This window comes from Scatophagus argus, chromosome 11, assembly GCF_020382885.2.
Source record: "Scatophagus argus isolate fScaArg1 chromosome 11, fScaArg1.pri, whole genome shotgun sequence".
NCBI lineage: Eukaryota > Metazoa > Chordata > Actinopteri > Scatophagidae > Scatophagus > Scatophagus argus.
The window spans coordinates 4043779-4067197 of NC_058503.1; the positions used below are offsets into that span (position 1 = coordinate 4043779).

Consider the following 23419-nt stretch of genomic DNA (forward strand, 5'->3'; position numbering starts at 1 on the left):
AACCAGCAGGGAGAAAATTTGTCTTTTTCGGGTCGTTTTCCTGCAGTTTGGTTTATGATCGATGCATTGCGTCAGCGTTTGAAGCTCGAGTCTGTGATGTGGTACAGAGCAGATGTGTGTCTTTTATAAGTGAAGAACGCTCTCTTGTGTGATTAATAATCATGTCATTCGTTTTTATTGTAACCTAGATGTTGTGATTGACAACAGTTCATCATAAACTCTAATCACAAGGCCATGTTTTTAAGATGAATTATCAGTCATTTGCAATAGTTAGTAGCTGTGATATATAGTGAACTCAGCATGAAAGGTATGGTTATTTTGCTGATTCCCTACAGCAACAGTTTGAAAACATGGCCAAGGAAGAGAAAAAATCAAAAACAATGTACATGAATTAAAATGTTTATTGAGCATTTTATGTGCTTTGCACCTGTATTTACATTTTTTTAAATGCCACAAAAAGAATTACTTTGAATTACTATTTGTCACACATTTTTATATCAGATTGGCCTGTAAAATTGTAATATTGCTCAGCACTTAAATACACATCTCTACAACACACCAAAACATACTTTAGTTACTCTGTTTTGAAATTGCTTCTTTTATAACTTTTCACACAACAACTTTTAAGCTTATGTTATTGATTCGCCATCTTATATATATGCTTAAAAACATAATCCACTCAAAAATAGTCCAGTCTATAAGGATGATTGGTTGATAAAGTTCTGTGGTGGAGTCCTTCATCTAGTTTGCGGGATGAAATTCTTCAGTTAACCCGACCTACAGTTCTTGACTCACTGTGTCCAAGTGTTCTATTCACCTTGTTTAGCACGATATCTGGCCACCACAGCGCCCAGATACATCTTGTCCTGTATTTATGTGGAGCAGTATGTCAGTCAGTTTTCCAGTTGTCCCTTCTGATCTAGATGAAACTTCAGACCATGATGGCGAACCACTGATTTCATGACATTCCTAAAAAGATGTGGCACAGTGATTCTTTGGTTACATGACGTCATGACCAGAGGGCTTTGAAGTCTCCAAAAATCAAGAATGAGTCACTTGAAAAGAGTTGCTACTATTGCACCATAACAGATTCACAACTGATTATCCCTTCTGAACCAGAGCATGCGGGCTGTTACCTGTCCTTCTTATAACAGCCAGAGTTTGTTGTTTCTTTCCTGTCAGAAACAGTAAGAGACTCAGATTTCTGTCCCAATTTTTTCTTTATTAATACAAAGATAATTAAATAATAGTTTTGACTCCCTCTGTGTTGATTTATAAGTGGTGGAGTGTCTTTAAAAACAGAAACGTGAGATGATATCCTTTTCTGAAAGGTTTGTTTAGCATCTCAGCACATTAACCCTTTGTGTAAAAACACAAAGACGGCACATCGGGTACATAGATTAGAAACTTGCTTTTCAGCTGGAAGACTTTAGAAACAAGGAAGACTGTGAGATTCAATTCCAGTTTCTACACCATGTGCATGGACATCTGAGAGGAGGAGCCGTATTGACGTCCATCACAGGAGTTACTGCCCTGCTGGCCACTGGAGGTGTTGCTGATCATGTGCATAGTGTCCATGCTTCCATTGGACAGGAACTGGCGCTCTGCGAAGGCCCCGGCAGGAGCTGAGGAGCAGAGCAAACCTCCCTGGGGCTTCTCAGGGCTGGCTGCCAAGCGAGGAGAGGTGGGGAAGTTGTATCCATACAGGTTGTAAGGGTTGTGCAGGGAGAAAGCATTGTAGGAGCTCTGCTGCACATGGTGGTGGCCCCCACTGAACATATGGGCAGAGGAAGGGGAGGATCCAGATGAAGATGATGAGGCAGAGCTGGAACTACCTCCAGCCTGCATCACATACTGAAGCTGTGAGGCTTGGAAGGAGCCAAGCTGACTGCTGTAGGCATCCATCTTGCCTCCAGTGCCACTGCCACTACTGCCGCTGGTCAGGGAGGCGTGAGCACCACCCTGCATGCCAGCAGCAATCAAGGAGGAAGTCCTCTGTGGTAGGAAGGATTCAGAGGGCTGAGCAGAGGCCACAGCACCCCCTGCAGCCTGAAGGCGTCCGTAGGAACTGTCGGCCAGGCCACCATAGCCCTGTAGGGCAGCCATGTTGCTGCGAGCGCAGGCTGGGTACTCAGACAGGCCCAGGTTGCAGAGCTGACTTTCCCTGCAGCCCACATTAAAGGTGTTGGGGGCAAGGTGGAAGGTAGGAGGGGAGCAGGAAGGAGACAGGAGGTGTGCCGCACCAGAAGGGGAGGGGGTTCCTGTGCTGGAGGTGGTGGGAGAAGTGCCTGTACTTCCTCCTGGAAAACACACAAATAAAAAGACAGTGAAATACAGTGTCTTATCTGAACTTTGTCTTAGGAGAACTTTTATATAAAAATCACTTTCAAAATTAGAATGAGCTAACTCTGAGTCCTTGAAAAAGCACCCTGATGAAGACTGGACTTCAAAACTCCCACCTGTTACCATCATGTGTAGCTGTGTTCATCTTAGATTAAACTTTCATAAGATTCCTGAAATCAAAGCAGCGGTGGTGTGTTCAAAGCATGATGTTTATGATGGATCTTCATACTTCTCCTCATACTACCAACATATTCTCATGAAGTTATTTTAAAAAATCAACTATAAACATACTGGAGGATGAGTGAATATAAGTGACACAATAGCCTTAGTTTGTATATCTAAGAAAAGTTGTCTGTTTGCTATATTTTGTTTAGAAATGTCTAAGTTTTTGTCCAAATTCTTCATCATCAACATGTATCTCTTAAGTTTGAGCATCTGTTGTCCTCACGTCTTTCTTCATAAAGAGCAGATGGAAGTAAAATGCAGTCGTGATCTCCAGTGGAAGCATAGTCCACATGCACTGAGTTAGCCTAATAAAGTAAGCAGTAAGTTACATTACAAGTTCACCTGTCGCCAATTTAATACATAACCTTGTTGATTCACGTCGACTTTCTCAAACTCCTACCCTCAGACTAATTGCAGGGCTTTTCTCTTTTCTACTGGATTCGAGATCATGGACTGTATCATAAAATATATTGCTGGTATGCGCAGATAAATGTGGATTTAGTTTTGACCATGTCTGGTCAACAGAGCCGCCCCACATCCCCAGTCCTTTCCTCAATAAAAAAGCCATAGACTGAGAGTTTAGATGTCCACTAAGTCAAGCATTTCAAAGTGAAATGATAGCTGTGGGATATCAATCACATATTTCTCTATTAATGAGAATTTGGCCAGGGTTCATCTTGGAGAAATTCAGCTTGAACCAAGAATGAGGAGGAGGCATAACTAAATAATTCAGGACTTTCTTGGCTGGGATTCTGATTTTGCACCATATGCCTTCGATAATATCGCTGCAGTGCTTGGTTCTGCTCTTCCAAAGAAAAGGGGGAGAGAAAACAAGGTAGACATACAAGCGGAACAAGAGAGAAAAGGGAAAAGAGGAGGATGGTTTGATGATGTCATGTTTTCCTCTGGTTAGAAGGCCTCGAGGTGCTTCAGTGCCGAGGGGGAATAGTTGATTACTTGAAGGGGAAAGGGTGTATGTGCCATAAGGGCTAAGGCACATACACACACACGTACAGTCACTGCACACGCACACCAATGTCCTTTCAGGGTGACACAGGGTTCACTGGCGGGGCAAGGACTTTGATTAAATCCTAATCACTTTAGTGGAGTTGAATGATAACAAACACATGTCCGCCTGCTCAGACAAAATACGGAACGTCACGTCATGCTGACCTCCAGAGGTAACCGAGGTAGTGTCATTGAGGAAACAGAGTTGCTTTAAAGCGGTGTGGCCCTTGATGTGAGCCATGACTAAGACCTTGTGCTGGAGCAGAGACAAAGGGAGGTGGCCCGACTGACTGGGACTTGTGTCATGGAGCCGTCCAAAAGCCACAGGGTTCGTTTAACGATTTTTATTTTCAAGGGCTGCGCGCGATGTGAAAAGTTCAGCAGACGCCTGCCGACCTGCCAGAGGAGCTGCGTATGGCCAAGCTCAAATGAAGGACAACCATAGCTGATGCAGTGTGTGGTGATATATGCAGGGAAAATATGCAGAGGGAAAGTTCAGCTTGGGACGGCACATGCACCAAGGTCATGCTAATTACCACCACAGTAACTGATTACTTTACCTTGTTCCTAACCTTAAAAAACACCACATGTTGCTTAATTAGCAGCATATTGTATCATGTTCATGTTCACTTGAAATAACTGTTGTTGTACCAGTGAATCACAGGAATAACCATCAGATGTTTTGTGCCAACAAGTTGACACAATCTCATGCACATGAGTGCTATAAAATGTTACAAAAGTCCATTAACACCAACAGTGAGTATTATGGGATACCACAGCTGCTGTCAAAGTCATCACTAAGGATTCAGATCACGTAAAATAGGAATAGTTAAATTCCAGTATTACTCCATACACTGGAAGAGATCCCAGTCAGTGACTATTCTAATCATGGCTTTCAGCTTACATTCATGTATTCATGTCAAGAGCAGACGGTACTGAGTCTCGTTGCCAATATAGTATAATAGTTGCCAAACAGTTGCCGCTTTAGTTTTGTATGTTTTGTACATATCACATCAACATTTCTATAATACATGTTGGAGCCCCAGCGCTGTGTGCTCGGCCCCCTCCAGTTCACACTGTAGAACCATAACTGTAATCCCAGACAGGGAGAGAAGAACACATCACCATGCGGACCACAAGCAATGATGACAGTTTATAATGGGAGGAAATTGCCAATCTCTCAGAGTGGTGCACAGAGAACAACCTGCTGCTCTGAACCGAAGCGCTAACTGTTGCTTTTAGAAAAAAGGCGGCAAAGACACATACAACTGACTACATCAGCGGAGAGGCAGGGCAGGTGGACAGTTCTCATTAACATATACATTGGAGCATCCGGACTGGAAACATCAAAACTGGCATATTTTGTGCATGGCTCAGGACTGAAAATGATTCAAAACTCCCAGACTACTTCAACCAATCAACAAACCAGGTCATTTTAGCAACTGCTGGGACATTTTGTAGTCATCTTTGACAACATCAGGTATTTTAAGGCAGGATCTTTTCCTAACTGTGTTTTCTGTGTTTAAACCTAACCAGACTTTAAGCACACACATCATAACACCCAAAGGTAAAGAAATTGAAAGCTTCAACTAATCCCAGGTTTGCAGAAACATACAGCGCCAACATTCATTCTGGCAACTGGTCTGCAGTGCAACAACACAAGTGTGAAGATTCTTCCATGAGTTTTCTCAGAAAAGTCATGTTCTGTTGGGTTTCTGACAGTAAACAAAGATATACACTAACAAATGTTGTTAGTAATGCTCCTTGCAGATCTGGGATCATTTATTTTGTCTGTTGTCATGAATGCGTGTCATCCGGTGTGGGTCAAATCATCAGGATGGATGGATGTTAGTCCTTCAGAGTAAAACAAAGGATCCTTTTGAGAGCTGCCAATTTGTGCCTTTGTGCAATAATACCAAGTAAAAATCCATCAAAGTGGAGACACGGAGATCAGTTTCTACTTCACGGTGAGCCATAATCCATTTTAAGCTAACATTATTGTTGTGCACTCAATCTCCAGATTTATATGTAATGTAAAATAACATTCTATAGAAAAATGGAAAAAGGAAACTGAATTAGAGGTTAGAATTAGTGCTCATACACAAGGCTGACTGTAGAACATGTTTCTGTGTGGTTTGATTTTCTCCTGTACAGAGAGAGTGTGTGTGTTTTCTGACACCTTGCTGTTTCTGCATATTGGTGAAGTCTTCAAACGTGAGGGTCCTCACAGGCGGTCTCCAGAAAGCGTAGGTCTCCATGATCGCCTCCAGGCCAGTTCTGACGAAGAGAGAAGAGAGATACTGTATTACAGAGCACACAAGAAAATGTGTGTGTTGATCAGATGGCATGAACACATGAACACACAGAGAGAGAGAGAGAGATTTTGAGATTTCATTGTTTGCTTTTAAGCATTTTGATCTCATGAGCTCCTTTGGCAGAAGGGGTTGACCAAGCCCTTTGAGCTTCCTGCCCAAGGATCTTTTACAGGCAAAAGCTGTGTTCTCTGATCTGATGTGTTTGTTAGAATTATCATCTCATGTTTATCTTGCACAATCTGGATCTTATTTATTTATTAACGTTCTGTTGTGCTTGTTGTATTTATTTCATATATGGATCCACTGTCTCTTATGGTGGCCTTTAAAAACATTAAAGGTCCTCTGAACCAGTTAGGTTTGTCCATTCTGGACAAAGATGATAAAAATATGGTAGTGGGAGAGTCTGTGGAAGAGGCCCCCTGTAGATACAAAAACTTATTCTAAGCCGACAACACAAGAAAAATAACGGTACCAAAACAAAAAAACTCAAAGAAATTCATTCATATTTTTCTGTCATTTACGCAGGGAACATGCTGTTTGGTACAGACTGCTGCAAAAATCACATCAACAACATTTTATTTTTTCAGTAAAGTAAGTTTGTGAGTATAAATCTGGGTGAGAGACAGACAAAATATTCATGAGTAAGGGCAAAAACATAAAAAAAAAAAATCAGCTGAGCGGAGGGGGAAGCGATACACCTTAATATTTATCTGTGTGGAGAGAGAGTGAGTGAGAGAGAGATGCAGAAACTGGAGTTTTCCTTGGAGGAAACTGGATCCATTAAAAAGGAGCAGGTTTTTACTGTGCACATAAATCTGGGTGACGTTTCATCTTGAATCTGTACACGGTTCTCCTTCCTGCTTGATTTACTTTCCTGCACGCTGCTCGGCCCCCGTCCCAGCCCCGTCACTGCTCCCCGTGTTATTTTAGGGCCACTAACTCCCTGGCCGTGGCAGCTCGTTAGTGCGCCATGCTAATCGGCCGGACCCTCGCCATCACTGCACTCATTCATACAGCTACACTGCTGCGGGACCAAAACCCAACAAATGAGCTGTATCCCTCCTCTGGGCCATAAAGCCTGGTCACCAGACACAACTGACGACACCACCATAACTCAGAGCTTGGGAGACTTTTAAGATGCTATTAAGAAAGTCAGGAAAAGGAAAAACAAGTTGGTGCTTAATTTGAGAATTAGCAGTGCAGGTTTGCCCTTTCTATTAATTTTGAATTTTCCCTCAATGTGGAATTGGTTGGTAATGTTTCACAGCAAACAGGCTGCATTCACACTGCCATCACTGTAAGGTTAAAATCCAAAGAAAAGTATGTTAGTGTTTTATCATGACTGTTAATGTCACTAATATCCGATACTAATACAAACTGAGTAACCGTTAAAAGACTTGTGGGGCAGAGCAACTAAATCAAAAATGTGTGTTTCTGTCTCTGTGTGTGTGTGTGTGTGTGTGTGTGTGTGTGTGTGTGTGTGTGTCACATGCCTCTGCATCTTATCCTAGCACACACCTTAAACCTTGTACCTTGTGCATCTGGATGAGATGCAAGAGTCCAGTGTTGCTATCTGGTGACCGGGTAAGGGAACTCTACACACCCCTGTACAGAGGGACTTACAGGATGTGACCAATTAAATGGTTAAATTACCATAATTATGCAAAAACAGCAGTAGGAAGGTCAAGGGTCAGAGCCTCTAACAATATCCATGAATGATCAAAGATTAAAAGCAGCCCTAGACACACAGTGTGAAATTAAAAATGACTTAAAAAGAGTTTTTAAGGTGACAGAGCAAAGTTCCTACTCTGAATTCTCCTACTTTAATCTGAGCAAAGCAAAACCAGTCCAGAGGCAGAGAGGAAGGACTCACGAGCACTACGTGAGGATAAATTCATTTTCTCTCTCTCTCTCTCTCTCCGGACAAATATCTCATTCTCTGTTATCTTTTCATCTGTAGCTTTTCTGCAATGAAATTCTAATGCCAGTTCATAAATCAAATGGTCTATTGTCTGAAAAATGAAAAAAGATGTCTCAAATATCTGCGTGCCAATAATGCAGACCAGATGAGGGGGCTGCTTTCATGTGTGGAGGCGTCTGGTGGTTCAGTTCACCCCCTCTCCTTCCTCCTCACATCCACAAATGTTATATATGATAATTCAGAGGCTGAGAGAAAGAGAGGTGAATCGAGAGAAATAGGAAGGAAAGAAAGAGAGTGAGAAGGAAACTCAAGGAAAGTGACAAGACAACTCAGGAAGGCGCAGCGAGGGCATATCTTTTCTGACAAAATCAAACATATCTAATAATGTCATTAGTTCAAAAGGTGTGTGGCAATCAGCAACATGACTTATGACTCTGTGGGAGCCATTAGGAGGGATCTCAGTGGCTGACATCAGCACAGCAGGAGTGAAAACACAGCTGATGCTGACAGAGCAATGAAAAGGTCTGACCAGGCAGGTTGTGTGTGAGCTGTTTGATGGTGACAGGAAACAGTGCAGTGTGTGTGTGTGTGTGTGTGTGTGTGTGTGTGTGTGTTCCTTCTGAGGAGGGCTGGGATTTGACATATCTCTAAAAATTCTGTTTGCAAGGGAGCAGATCTCATTACAGTTTAGGGAGAACAGTGATTTAGTGGGAAAGCACTTATCCACTGGGATAGAGCCAGGGGTGGTGGGGGTGGTAGTGGTGGGGGTGGACGGGGGGCAGGGGTTGTTCTTGTAGCTTAGTAGTAGGCCAGCGGTCGATGAGTGTCCTTTCAGTCTGTCTCCATGAACCTGACACACAACTGCCTCACTGAATCACCAGCTAATGTAATAATTTCTGACGTCTGTCACTTTTCTTGTCTTGAAGACATTTCATGTTGCTGTTTTTGCTGGTCTGTCTAATATGGCATTACTATAATCTAATTATTACTGTTTCTATTTTGAGAGCTGTTTCTGATTGTTACGCAGGCCGAGCAGAAAACAGATGGTTTTAGTCCCACTTCCTACGTTACTTTGTGCTGTTTACAAGGTTCATTATTAAAAGGTACGTGAGCTCATTTTATCAAAGTTAACACATCAACGTTAACACATACTCTGCTCCTGCAAACCTTTCAAGTACAACAGTTATATTTTTTTAGTCAAATCATTTATTTAGACACATTTTACTGGGGGAATAACTTCATGTTTGTCAGAAGTATCTCTCTGTGCCCCAGCCTGTTTGAGTCTTAGGATTGAATGTATAATTTAATGTATGGTGTGGGGGAAAGTGGATAATAATATGATAATTTATATATATATATATATATATATATATATAACTATATTTTATATTTATATACTATATTTTAGCTGCTGTGCATGAGTGAATCAGGACTTTGTGAGGTGGAAGAAGAGCAGGAAGATGTAAAAAGGAATACAAATGAGAAATACAGGAGGGTGCACCAGCAAAACTGACTGGACCGAAATTACATTAAACTCTGAAGTCGCGTCTGTAATTCAGGTAGCACATTGCCTGGAAGATGTTCTGCAGCACCACAGACTGGACTTACAACCTCATATTGAGCTGCCCAGAGAAGTGCACATGGTTATGACAAATACACGAGGCCATAATTATTTAAAACTTAAATTAAGCATGGATTTGGTCATTCGCAGGTGAAATGATGTCCAGAACTCTCAGTAACTTTAATTAAAAGTATCCTAAATTATGTTGAAAAATGCACATTTTTAGCCAGTCATGTGTCACCCTCTAGAGACAGAGTACAATTAAGCATTTTCATTTGTAATAAGCTCTGCTAAGTCTGATGAGTGTGTTTTTGTTGGTAAAAACTTCTACTATTTCAGCTATTTTCTTCCAAAATCAATATGACACACATTTATGATGGCTTATTGTAGAGTGAAGTTTCTATGCAACTTACCAGGTGCATATACCGTTTTTTCCTTTTACATAGTGCACTGTTGCCAGTCTGCTGTATCCTGTCCATGTGCTATTTCTGGAGCTAATTACTATGAAGTTTAATCTGTTGTTAGCAGAAACGACTGGTTTAAGCCAAGAAATAACAGGTGTGCCTGACTCATTACACAAGGCGAGAGAGAGAGAGAGAGAGAGAGAGTGTGCACAACTCCTGCTAAAGTACATTTTATACATTTTTACAGGCATTTTGTTAGGGCTGATTGTTTTCCTCTCTGGTGCGTGTGGTAAGACGTGAGATAGATGTGTGGCTCTGTCTAGGTTTAAAGAGCAATAACAGCTATATTTGTGTGTAGTCTGTAGCAGGTCATGAATATGTGCTGCAATCACACACACACACACACACATATAAATATATATATGCTGCACACTACCATGCAACCACAGGTCCAGACAACATTGCTGCTTGCATTTTCTTCCTCCTACAAAACGCTGATGCTGGCTGAAGATTGTTTATAAAGAAACCATATTGAGAAAGTTGACTGTAAACTTTCTGCTGGCTATGATCATCACATTGTACCACGCTAAATGAATAAATGTCAACTCAATTAGTCTAGGCTATATACATAGAGACATGACATGGCCTGACAATGTACAATATTTCTTTCCTGGTGATGTGGTGGCAAAACAACAATGAGCTGGTGAAATCTGACACTGATCTGAAGCTTCCAGCTTCTACATTTGCATGCATGAACAGTAAAATTTACATTTTCAGCCTTTATGCATATTTCATGAGTTGAATGAGAGAATGATAGAAATAAAGAGAGAGGTAAGGCATGCAAGTGACCTCATCTATCACTGACTCTGTATGTCTGTGTTGCAGATCTCAAGGGTTCCTCCTGGGCAACAGACAAGGCAGCTATTTTATGTGAAGCACCATATGGTACTAAGACCTATCTTCAGAGGATTATTTCCATATTTAAAAAAAAAAAAAAAAAAAAGATTTTTGTGTGGCAGCGTGAAAAACACTGACAGGCTGTATTGTGTGGTTGCTGTGTCAGTAAACAGATGCTGTGACAACATACCTGTTTCTGCCAGAGTCCCGGAATCCTTTGGCGAACGGGTTGCGGTCGATCTTTAGTCTGGTGATCTGGAGGCAAGAAGAACGTGGGAAAGGAGATGTTTGCCATTTTTGCACTTTCAAATGAATGTGCTCCTTTCCAGATCACTTAAACAAGCCAATATGTCTGTGCTATTGTGCAACAAACTGTGGAAGTATCAAAAGATGCAAGTCATTCTTTGTTTATTTCTGTATCTCTTTTCTCTACCATGCCATGTGGTATTGCCAAGTAGTTTTAAGAGTTGAAGGGCAAGTGTTTGCCTCTTGGTAAGTGGAATAATTAGAAGCACCAGTGTTGCTGAAAGACAAACTTTTCGAGAATCAGGCTTTGTATCAATTTAGCTTTGGCTTATAAAACTGCTTGTAAAAGTTCTGAATTATTTATACTGAAATCTGTGGTGACTGGTAAAACTGGCAAGTATCCTGTGTGTTTTTTTTTTTTTTGTTTGGTTTTTTTTTGCATAAAAATGTAATTTTTCAGGGATTATTATATATTTATATGTATGATTAACCAACTACCTGTTGGTTCTGATAGGCGGTGACGGTGGTGAAGACGGTCTCAGGGAAGCTGAAGGTCTTGACTCCCTCCCCGCTGGGCACTGGCTTGTTTGGAGACAGTTCACTACTGAAGTCCTTCCTGATGACATGAACACGAGGCTGATACTTGTGCATGGAGTGGAGGATGATCTGAAAATACGAAAGGAAAGAAGGTGAAGTGGAGCCAGTACTGTTGATATAGTTAGCAGTGATGGTGCAGTCTGTGAAGGTGCATCTCAATCTTTCTGGTTACTGCGATGTCTGAAGAAAGATGAATCCAAATCAGCAGAAAAAAAGCTCGTCCAGAAATGTGTGCGTCTATAAGTTTGTATGTGAATAACTGGGTTTTCTGAATCATCATTTTTGTCAGGATATGGAAAATAAGTGGAAATGATGACGATCATCTTGCCCATCCTCACTATCTACCTTTGCACTGAATAAACCATGCATAGAAATAGAAACACACAGAAAGCACAGATTTTTATATTTCTTTAATGTCACAGTTACAAGTACACAACAAAAAGATTTAAACTTACAAACCAAGGAAGTGAATTTGGTGAATGAAGTTTAGAAATGCATCACTCATCATCAATTATGTATGTGCATGCATGATGGGTGACTTTCCATTGAGCTTGAAGTCTGAGTTTTCCTCCCTGCAGGCACACAATACATTCAAATCCTTTGTAACATCAATTAGCTCCTCTGATTCCCTACCGGGGCTACGTGACATTGAGCGGAAACTGAGTTCACACCGCGATGACGCTCGCAGGAGGGCCGAGGATTATTTCACAGCAGAGCGGAGGCGTCAGACGGTGTCGGCCCCAGCCTCGCCTCGGGGCCTCGGTCTGCTCTTGATTAATCTGAGTGAGAAAACCTACCCTGAGCCAAACACCCCCGACAACCACCCCCTACCCCCACTCTGCTGCAACAGAGGGGATCATTTCAAACCAAGGCTGTGGGAGGAACAGTTCTGAGTATCAGAAACATTACATTTAACATTCCAGACCTCAAATAACACACTCACATACACACACCATGTGCAAACTGTGACTGTGCTGCTGTATACATTCACACAGACAAGTGCTGCAATCTGCAATCTTCATTTTTAAAGTATTTTGTGTCTACTTGTGTTGCTCAGCTTTCGTTCCTGTGGTGTTTTCAGCACACTGTGCCCAGAGATCACCTGTCCATCAAACACTAAACGCTGTGCAAAATTCTGTTTTCCCATCAAAACAAATGTCTCCAGGCTGCATGCCTCAGCATCATTTTTACACCAGGGAAGAACTACTTTCAGACTTTGTGGGTTGTTTTCCTGCCACTCTTCGTTCAATTGGTAACACTGTATTTTAAAAATGGAAAACACAGGATGAAAGACAGTGGCCAGAAATGAAAGTTTAAGTAAAAATGACTGCAGGTCAGGCTTGTTTGTTTCTTTAGATCCTTTTGGGGAAATAGAGACCCTAACTATACCCTCAAGCTAAACCTGGCCACTGATCCAAAAATCTGCTGTTTCCCAATTGGGAGCCGTCGTCCCCAGTTGCACCGGCTGTGACCAGAGCTGCCTGATGGCTCAGAGAAGTCATGCTTCTCGGCCCCAGTCGGCCTGAGGTGATGTAAAGTCAACGCGGATCACACGTCGACACGCTGAATTCAGAACAAATGACTCGGAGGGCAGCTAGAGGACATCAGCTGACAATCGCCTATGCTCAGCCACAATTAAAATTTTAAATTCTTAAAATTATGTTTTCACTTTTATGGTGGGTATGGTGGGTGATATTCTTTTAATCGCTTCTGAAAATTATCTGGACATTCATACCCAAAAGACATCAACACACGCCACACACAGCGGTAGTTTCAATAAAGTCAAAATACATCTAATTTAGATTAGAAAACACATTTTATACACTGTTGTTTTTCAACCACAGTGACCACCAAAATGTAGTGATCAAAGTAGTAAATCACAGATTGCGACTGAAGTTGTTAATATTTCACCCGTGACATTGCACCCTCTTACAAGAACAATGGCTTTTACTTCAGGTCACCAACAGCAACAGTATTGGCTGTATATGAGCAGGGTTACAATGCTGCTGTCATGTGAAACATTTGCATCTCTGAGAGACCAGGCTCTCTCAGCTAAAGAACAACAGCATAATGTTGTAAAAAAAATTCTTCAGTGGACTTTTGAACAATCTCAAACAACAGCATTAACAACAAAACAACTATGAAACAAAAGAGCGGCAACAAAAAAATAAAAAAAAATCTTCTGGCGAGTCGATCAACTTCAGATTTTTATTTGGTTTTCCCATAGGCCAGTGGGGACAGACAGGAAATGATGATACACGAGAGTGACAGCATGAGCCAGAGCTGAACCCACAAGGATAAAGGCTAACACATCCTTCAAGGCAAGATAAAAAGGTTTGAGTGCTGTTAGCTTGCAGTATGATATCCTAACGCCAAGCTGCTTCACTTGTTTTTTAAGTTGCCACAAAGTCCTGATGCAAACATTTTTCTATTTTTTTTTTCAACTTTAAACTCTAAATTAGGTAGTTGTAAAAGGAGAATTCAGATCCAGTACTGAAGTGCATACATCATTATACATACACATACATCATTTATCAATTATCACCATCAAGTATTAAGTTTTTATGGACAGATGTATCTGATTTTTTATATAAATCTTGTGGTCCTACATCCTCCTATCTGCCAAAGTCAGAACAGTTTGGGTTCAGAGTCTCATGAGTTGTCTGGTCGCTCAGCTGAATTTGTGAGTGTTGTTGTTGTTGTTTTCTTCTGAACTTTAGATTCGATTGTTGCTGATTTAGAAAAAAAGACTTTTAGGGGTTTCACCACTTTGTCTGAGAAAAGACACAATTATTTACTTTAATTAGAAGACTGTTTAAACTGGAAAAATTTTCATTCCTGTATTTTTGTAAAATGTCTGTGTGATGTTACACAAGTGCAGTCAATAGTCAAAACTGCATATCTCACTGCAAAATTACAAACTAATGGAGGACCTGTTTATCAGTCTGGTTGACAATGTGCTGCCCGGGACATAATAAATAGTGTTTTGGGTTTTTTTTGGATTTTTTTTCCTCACAGACTCTGCTTCTGTTGTGCATTGTGATGTTTGATGATTCACGACATGTATGGGGTCTGTTTCTGATGAGGCAGACATTTCACGACACCACAAGTCAGGAGGATGAGCGAGAAGTGGTAAGGTTTCCCACACAGGAAGCTCCAAAATTAATTTCCTTTGGCCTTGAAACCCCCTCCAGGGAAACAAAGCCCTAAAAGTGAGCAGAGGGAGAGGAAAGACAGCTTCCCCTCACTCAGAGAGAGCCCTGCATGTGAGTCCTCACTCACTGCCACCCATATGTTACTACATTTGTCACCACTGAGGCCCAAGCGGCTCGTTAACTGGATGCCACCATTGTGTCATAGTACTGGAAACATTTCTACATACATCCCATGTGACACTGTTTTAATGATCATAACATCACCCTAAAATAATATATTGACAGTCATGACAGGAAGCACTTCTTCTTCGACAGTTTTGACTTTCAGGTAAAAAAGATTTTCTCTTTGTACCAAATCTCCATCAGCTAATGAAAGCACAAAAAAATAAATGAAACAGAAAATGATGCTCTGAGTAGCTTTACATATTTTGTGGAAAAATTATATAAAGGGAACGTTGAGTTATGAGGCTCAATTTTTATGATGGTGTACTTTGCACAAGTTCAGTGTTACTTTCTGTAGGAGTCATTTGAGACAAAATATTTAGTGACACTTAAGAATATTAAAAGTGTTCTCATGATTGACACACCCTCACTTCATGGTTAACATCTAGTATAGTTGAAGATGGTGATAAAAATATTAGGACTCTGCGCTAAATTGAATTAAAGCCGCATTAATCCATTCCTGTCCACTAGGGGGCAGAAAAACAGTGAAACAAGCTGACAGATACAGCACAATGTCTTGGGGTCTGAAGGTTGTGATGTTTAACGGGTTAGCAAACATTTTTTCTACTTACACATTCCATCAGACATTAATTGTTCATTTCCAGGTGTGTGGATGAGTTTAGTCTTTAGCTAAAGCTAGATTTCCAACCATGTTTATCAGTCACTCAGTAATTTTACACAAGGTTTACCAGAGCTTGTACGCTGGAAACGTTTAAATGGCTGCATTTATACAACTTTGTAATTTTATAACCTTTATTTCAATACTATTTTATTGTATTTTTTACTCAGCATTTTCTTAGCTTTCATTGCAGGTTTAAACATAAGGGGCTAATCAAAAGCTAACACAGTTTTCCTCCACCTAATATTGTCCCTTTCCCATGAAACCCATTTCTAACTATAGAGCATAAAGTACAAATACGGGACTCACTTTAGCTTGCTGCCCACTTGCTGATTATACATAAGGAAGGCAGTAAATCAAACAAATTGTGGTCTAACTTGTTGCATTACAGTTAAATATTTCACCTATGAAACCCACATTACACATTTAGAGCAGCCAAGAACCAATAAGAGACTTACTTTAGCTCACCACCTCTGTTACTGTCTGGCTACAGGCAAGGCAGTAAATCAGGCAGATTGTGGCCAGACTCAAATTTTAGCTCAGTGGTGTGGCTGCTGGAGCATACTACAAATCAAATTCAATCATTAAGTGCCTTTAACGAAACCATTTTATAACAAAATGCTTTACAGAGCCATGAAGGAAATGAATATTATATATTAAAACAAGGGCATAAGTTCAAATCCCAGAACTCTAATATCTCTCCACGCTAATCCTCAAACCTAATAATATTCACCCAGGGTGGACCATCTTCAAAAAGAAATGGGTAGGGTAGTACGTGACTGAGCTAAATGTCATGTATTGCAGAAAATCAATTCTGAACAAGTCTCACAGCTCTGTGAGTCATGAAAGCATGAAGTCAATGCCAACTTTCTTTTCGAGCAAACACATCAAAAACACTTATACCCAAAAGTGCCTCACGGCTCCAAGAGCGCAATCATTTCTACAGCATAAAATATAAAGCACAGAAATAAACAAATAAATTACAGCTTGAACATGATGATGTCTGATTCGTCCAGGGCTTTTAACATATTGAAAATGTGTTCGATTTTAGTGACTTGTGAATATAAAACCGCACAGTCACCATTAGAACTTATGGAATACTAAAGTACAGACCGTAAAGTCACTGACTAGTTTGTGGACTATGGTTTTGAAGCCTTGAGTTTAGTATTATGGCCGTTGCCATCTTGATTTTTTGGAGCCAGAAGAGACAAGGCCATGGAGCCGGGATGCACATTGCTGCGCCTAATAGGATCTGACTCAGAACCTGAGGACATGCCACGGTGGTGCCCTGAAGCGTAACCTGTTTTATTGTCCATTTTACTCTAAATGGAACTAGAAAACACCTGGAAACTGTTTACAAAGGAAGTAAGTCCAGTGAGAAGTAGGATTATTTTCTCATTAGCTTATATACAATCACACTTCATTTGAAAACAGTGGAGTTGCCCCCTACTGGTCATTATAAAAGATGCATGTTTAAGGTACTTCTGCATTAGCCTCCTTTTTCAGACCTGAAAGCTCCAGCCATTTGTTATACTGTGAATGGGAAACATTCCCCATATGTTTTCTTAAGGTCATGTGGAGAATATCAGAATTAAGAGTCCATGAACAAGCAACACAGGAAGAGGATATGTGACATAAACCCAAACTGAAAGGTTTTGGTGTTATCATTAGTTATCTTTTGCTGTTTGTGTGTAAATATTTTGGTCTGAAATGTTTAATCAATGATGAAAATAAGCCTCACAAAATCATTTGGGGTACAACATATAAGTAATGTTATGTGTAACTAAATATCTGTGTTGAGCCAATACGTTAATGAAGCAATGTCTCATTTATCACTTTTGATCCCTTGTGATGATAAAAGATGCCATAACAAAATGTTTCTTGACAGACTGTAAGTACCAGCACAGTTATGAAAACAAAGAGGAAAGGTCCCTTACATGTCCCTGGTCATCCAACTCGTTGTTGGTGAGTTTCAGCTTGTCGAAACTGACCACCTGCCTCATCCATGTGTCCCCTGAGGCCAGTGAGTCCGGGTGGATGTAGGCCCGCGGAGGTACTGGGGAGTCAGCGTTTCCCGCCACCATCCACTTGGAGCTGTGGTACACATACCTGGGAGACAGAAGACTGGCTCAACACACAGGCTGCAACAAGAATTCCATGATTGAAAACAAACACTGCATTTTGGATGCTTTAGTCCTCAGCAGAAAAAGCAAATGTTCAGTATGCGTGGCCTGTGGGCTCATACTTTACAGACTAGGAACTGAAAGCGTGCTCTTAAATTGTTGCTGTGCTTTATATGGTGGCAAAATGTATGTTTTTCTTCTTGTCAAACACAGGAAGTGAAAATCAATGATCTGTTCATACCTTTGACAGTTGAAAGACCTTAAGATTTCTTCTCTCAACACTGTAAAGGTTTTGTTGAATACAGTTTTGTATTTGAAGTACTGCAAATTATATAAATGAAGGGCAGATGAAGAATAAAGAAGGAGAAAGGTTGGGACTGTTCATTGCTTCAAATACAAATTTGGAATATTGTGAAATAAAAATTTTCAAAACATCTATTTGGTTTTCAAGTTGTTACTTCAGTGAGTTTGTGTAAATCATTTCGGTTAATGTTTGGGTGAAAATATTTACAGAAGTCATGATTTTGAACAGTTTAGTGGAAGATCAGACTCAACTGCCTTCTGCATGGCCAGCGGTATGATGGAGAGAAGTCCGCTTATTTGAAATGTTAATGCAAACTGGAAAAGCACAAAGCCATCCTGCAATGTTTCTCTGTGTATATCACTCAGCTTTCTTCTGCTGAACATGTTATTATTGTACAGAAGGTTAGAACTATCACCAGTACTAATATTCCCTCATCACTTCACTGTTTTGAAAAGTCATTTGAATCTCTGAGGTTACTTTGGGGTTGAATGGGTTATTATAAAGGCTGTTTGGATTTCAAAGAGGCTTCGAGGGCCTCGGCTTTTTTCACTCAGCTGGAAAACAAACTCCAAACACTCGGCCACGTTGCCACAACACCGGCTTTTAAAACTCATCTGTTGTTTCTTCATTGTGCTTGAAATTTTGAACAAGAGCAACATAAAATATTCCATATGCAGTCACACGCTCAGCTGCATAGTTCCAATTAAGCCCAGCCATAATATTTGATGATGTTGTGTGTGAGTTTGGTACTTCAGGGCGTCCCACCCATTAAACAGCGGGGAGAGAGAAGAAAGAAAGAAAGAAAGAAAGAAGGAAAGAAAGAAATGGACTTCTACCCTCCTTTTTAAAAACAAGTCTTCAAACCAACAGTCAACACTGTAGGCACTGTTTGAAAAAAATAAAAGAGAAAAGGAAAAGAAAAGAAGAGAGAGAGACAAAACAGAAATAAAAATGAAGAAAAATAAAGAGAGTCAGACGGAATCAACAAGAAAGATAAAGAAAGAGAAAATGAGTGAGATAATGTCAGCGGACACAAAGAAGAAATGAAGGCAGAATGGGAGAGGAGGAGGAGAGAAACACAGAATGGGAGAGTGAGGTTGAGAATAACTGGAGGAGAACGAGTGTGAAGCACAGCTGTTTGCCTTTAGTTCTGGCCCTGTGCTCACTTGAAAGTGTTTTATCTGCAGCGTCTCTGCCAAAGTCATCACTCAATCCTGAAACATGGACAAAACTCTCATTTGGTCCTTTTGTTATTGCCTCCAAGGGCTGCACCACCCTGTCACACTCACACACACACACACACACACACACGCTCAAATACAAGCACACATAAAAATAAAATAAATACATACCAAGCCTCTCTGTGCCACAGAAAACACAGTTTATACAAATATACACACATATTTAAACTGCATTAGAGCTGTTTCTAGGGATGTTGGCAAATACACCCTCTGGCGGTCATATAGACATCAACTGTATGTGACTGCGTTTTGTGACTGCGACATTACATTTGTTTAAAAAAAAAAAAAAAAAAAAAATCTACCTCAGAAGTAGCTTTGCTGAAAATGCTCTTCTAACGCAACCCCCAAAACCCAAGGATTGGACGGATCATTAACCAGGTATCATGCCCATGCTGTCTCCTGTCTTCAATTTAGAACTTTACAGTGAATAAATTCAGATTTGGCTTCACTTGGAAGTGGTGCCTGTCTTTAGCAGTGCTGTAAAAAGCATCCAAAAGTCATTCTAAAGTCATATTCATACTAAAATTTTACTTTGGTATGAGTGAAAGTCTCCCATATGAAAAGTATTTGAATAAAAGTCTTAAAGTATGATATTATTAAGTGTCAAAAGTACAGATAAAATTACAATTATCAGTGATCAGAGTCTGTGTTTTCTTTTAATCTAATTGTCAATAAAATAAATAAATATAAAAATGTACCACTTTTATAATCTGCAAAGTACAATATTTGCCTATAGAACGTAGTGAGTGTAGGTATACAATAGTGAAAAATAGAAATAGTCTGGCAAAATGAAAAGTATCTCAAAATTATACTGTAAATGTACTTCCTATTAGTGTCATTTATGGAATATTACGTTCCATCACTGGTCTCAAGAAAGTTGAAGTGTGCCTATAAGGCTGTGCCCAAAATCCCTCCCTCTTTCACTCACCCACTACTCTCATGTGGCAGACACTCAGTAGTTTCCAATGAGCATTTAGATTTTGGAAACTAATGAATTATCATCAAATCACATCATAAGTGACAGCTGCAGGGTCACACAGCTTTAATTTTTGCCTCTATAATAATGCAGCAATGTGGAATGAATTTCACTATAGGCCTTTTTGTTCATATTTGTGTGTTTGTGGAGGTTGGAATTGTTAAAAAAAAAAACTGATTTACTTGATCAGAGGTTTTCTTGGGAGTGTAAGAGGCACACGCTGGAAAGCAAACTGTATGCTGAGTCAGCAAATGATTTGCATTATTAGCCTTTTATCTAATGCAACCACACAACCAGAAGTTTTTACTGGTATTTCTCCCTTTGTCTGTCCTGTTTGTTTTACATCATGCAATGCAGTCATCACAGGAATCCAGTTTTGACCAGACCTCCATGTCTGAGCCCCATGTTGCCGCGAGGTTTGAAGCAGCCACACACTGAGATGTCTTAATAAGCCTATATGGGTTTTTCATCTCAACGGCACAATCCTTTTTTGGCTGTTCTTGTTTTATTGTTTTATTCTTGATCAAACAAGGACTGCAACATAATTAAAGACGCTGTCGCACATTTCAGTGGCTCTTATTAGAAATACATAAATCAGTAACTCGGTAATTTCCTGCTGTCTCCGCTAAGCCCTCATTGGCGTGGCGTTTTTGCATTTTCCCATTCGTCATGGTGTGGGCATTACAGAGAGACATTTTAGTTTTAACTCTCTGTAGGTGTGCGCTTTGATTTGTCTAGTGAGATTTTACTTCAGATAACCTGGAAATGAGAAACACACACTTCCTGTGTATGAGGAAACAGTGGCCTTCATTTTTTCATTTATGGCAACTGCTTGCTAAGTTTAATCAAGTTTAACATATAGCTAAATATCACAAATTCATACTCGGCAGAGCTATCTCTGATGGTAGATAATAGATAAGGAAAATTTGCCCTTAATGCGGAAACTGAAGTTGTATATACGGACATAAACATCACTAACATAGGCATTGAAAAAAATAGCTTTTCCAACTCTAAACATAGACTGATAAACTACAGAAAGAAACTACCCGTTCTATATTTTATTATATCTAGCACCAAGCAAACAACTCCACACGCAGCCCTGACTTTTGACCTTAACACACACTCACACATGCGCATACACCCACAAAGGGTGCCAGGCGTTTCTGTAATTTCCTGTTTGGAGTGCTGTTTAGGGTTACGCTCAGTGTAGCGGGGAAAGTGTTAAGGAACGAGGAAACTTTAGCCCCAAACAGGACTGGAAATCTGATTAGTCTCAACGCTTTCATCTTCCATAAATCTGCCATCTGGCACCGGCACGATCAATAAAGACTGGACTTTATGTGACACTCTTACTGGACAGACGGCGGGGTGAAGGGGAGGAGGGGGTCCTTTCCCTTCTCAGCCAACACCAAACCACACAGCTGACAAATTCAAACTGCAGCGCATACTCTAACTCCTTCTTTCTTCCTGTCACATAGACACAAATACACCCGCTGGGGTAAACACACATGTGTGTTAAGTCTCACACAGAGAGACACACACTGATCAGACAGCAAAAACAGGTTGTCAGTGTCTGCATGAATGTGTGTGTTCTCAGCTCATCACGAATACTGTACTGTAACACAGACAGGCATGCACATAAAAACATATACACACACACACTTGCCAAACCCAGGCTGTATATTGGGTTACTGTACTGACAGAGTAAATATTGCTATTGAATTACCATTCAGGGTTGACTGGTGTGTGTGTTCTGAGTTTGTAAGAGAAGACCAACAGTTTTGGGCAAGCATGTGTGTGCTTTCTTGAATTCTTATACGCATGAGGACCAAATGTCCTCACACACAGATAGATAAGTGAGATTTTGCCAGCTTCTCCGCAGATCAACTTTCAGATAGGATTAGTGTTTAGAGGATTAAGGTTAGAGTCAGGTTAGAATTAAAATGGTTTTGGTTTAAGGCTAACATCAGGTTTAGGTTAGAGTTAGGATAGCAACCGTATTCAATGACTGTCCTTACAAGTATAGTAATCTAAATACCCTTAATTGTTTTTTATGTCCCTTTAAGAATTATTGTAAGTGGGTAACTACGTGTGTGTATGCTCCTCAGTTTCTATACTTACAAATGTCCTCAAAAAGATGGCTAAACTCCTAGCTGTGTTTATTGGATAAATACTGAAATCAGGATTAGGTTGAAGTCAGGTTAATTTTCGGTCCTCATCAGGTTAGGATGACGGGTTGGGGAACAAATGAATGTCCTCACAAATAAAACAAGAACTCCTTTACGGCGTTATGAACTGTGTGTGGGGGACCCAAGTGTGCGTATAATGACAAATATCTCAAAAGGACAAAACTGAGCCTTTGAAACAGACACTATGTGGTTCTTGTATCTACATAGCGTCTGTTTCAAATTATGACCTGAGCTCATTGGATCAAGGTTAGAATTAAGATTAGTTGGTATTTTGCCAGACCTTATAGCTACACATGGTCAGTTTCGAATTAGATTAGATTTAGGATTAGGTTTGGGTCAACAAAGTGGGTTTAAAATCAGATTTAGGTTTGGGCTACTAGTGTAAAAGTTACGGCAACATTAGTGCCTGTGCACGTTAGTGTGTGAGGACCAAATGTCCTCATGAAGACAAATAAATTTATAAAGCAAAGAAAAACTTAATTTGACAACATGAAAGCTTGTAGATGTCTTTGAGTGCATGTGTTACAGCAGAACATGCTCTGGTTCACAGTTGGAGGCCTGAGATACGTTCGAGGAGCCAGACAGCTCCACGTTCGGCAGCTCCAGCTCGCAGCACACTGAGCGACTGTCCACATCAAAGGAACTGTAATATATGGAGATTTAATGAGCGCGGTACCAATGAGACGATACTAAAGAGGGGAAGGGAGCCCAAGTAAAGTTACTCCATTCCAATAAAGACTGTATTTCCAGACCCCAAACTCCCTGGGACTGTGAGACACACCAGTGACAGCTCCCAGCTCAGTTTGCAAAGGCCTGTGGTAAATTCCCCAGCCAGGAAGAAAATCCTATTTAATTTTACAAGACCTTCTGGCCTCTAAAAGTCCTCCATGATGTTTCGCTGGTGGGGGAGCAGGGAGAGGTGACAGGGCAGAACGCCTGCCGCGCTCTGATAGAAAACTTTAATAAACAACGATATGAAATGAAGGACGCGGGGCTCTAAATATACACTTTCTTTATATTCATTGTTTTTAGACAGACTTTAATTTCTTTCTGACAAACCTGTTTGCTGGTCG

At 40.5% G+C, this 23419-nt stretch overlaps 1 protein-coding gene across 2 annotated transcripts in view; it reads right to left on the minus strand.

Moving 5' to 3' along the window:
* Positions 1 to 383: 383 nt before the first annotated feature.
* Positions 384 to 23419, minus strand: part of tbx15 (T-box transcription factor 15) — a 37223-nt gene continuing 14187 nt past the window's right edge. For both annotated transcript variants that reach the window (XM_046404896.1, XM_046404897.1), the window contains exons 4-8: positions 17451 to 17622; positions 11419 to 11586; positions 10865 to 10929; positions 5756 to 5853; positions 384 to 2300 (exon numbers count right to left, since the gene is read on the minus strand). In XM_046404896.1, coding sequence (XP_046260852.1) covers positions 1468 to 2300; positions 5756 to 5853; positions 10865 to 10929; positions 11419 to 11586; positions 17451 to 17622 — 1336 coding nt within the window. In that variant the 3' untranslated portion in view covers positions 384 to 1467. The remainder of the gene's footprint in view (positions 2301 to 5755; positions 5854 to 10864; positions 10930 to 11418; positions 11587 to 17450; positions 17623 to 23419) is intronic.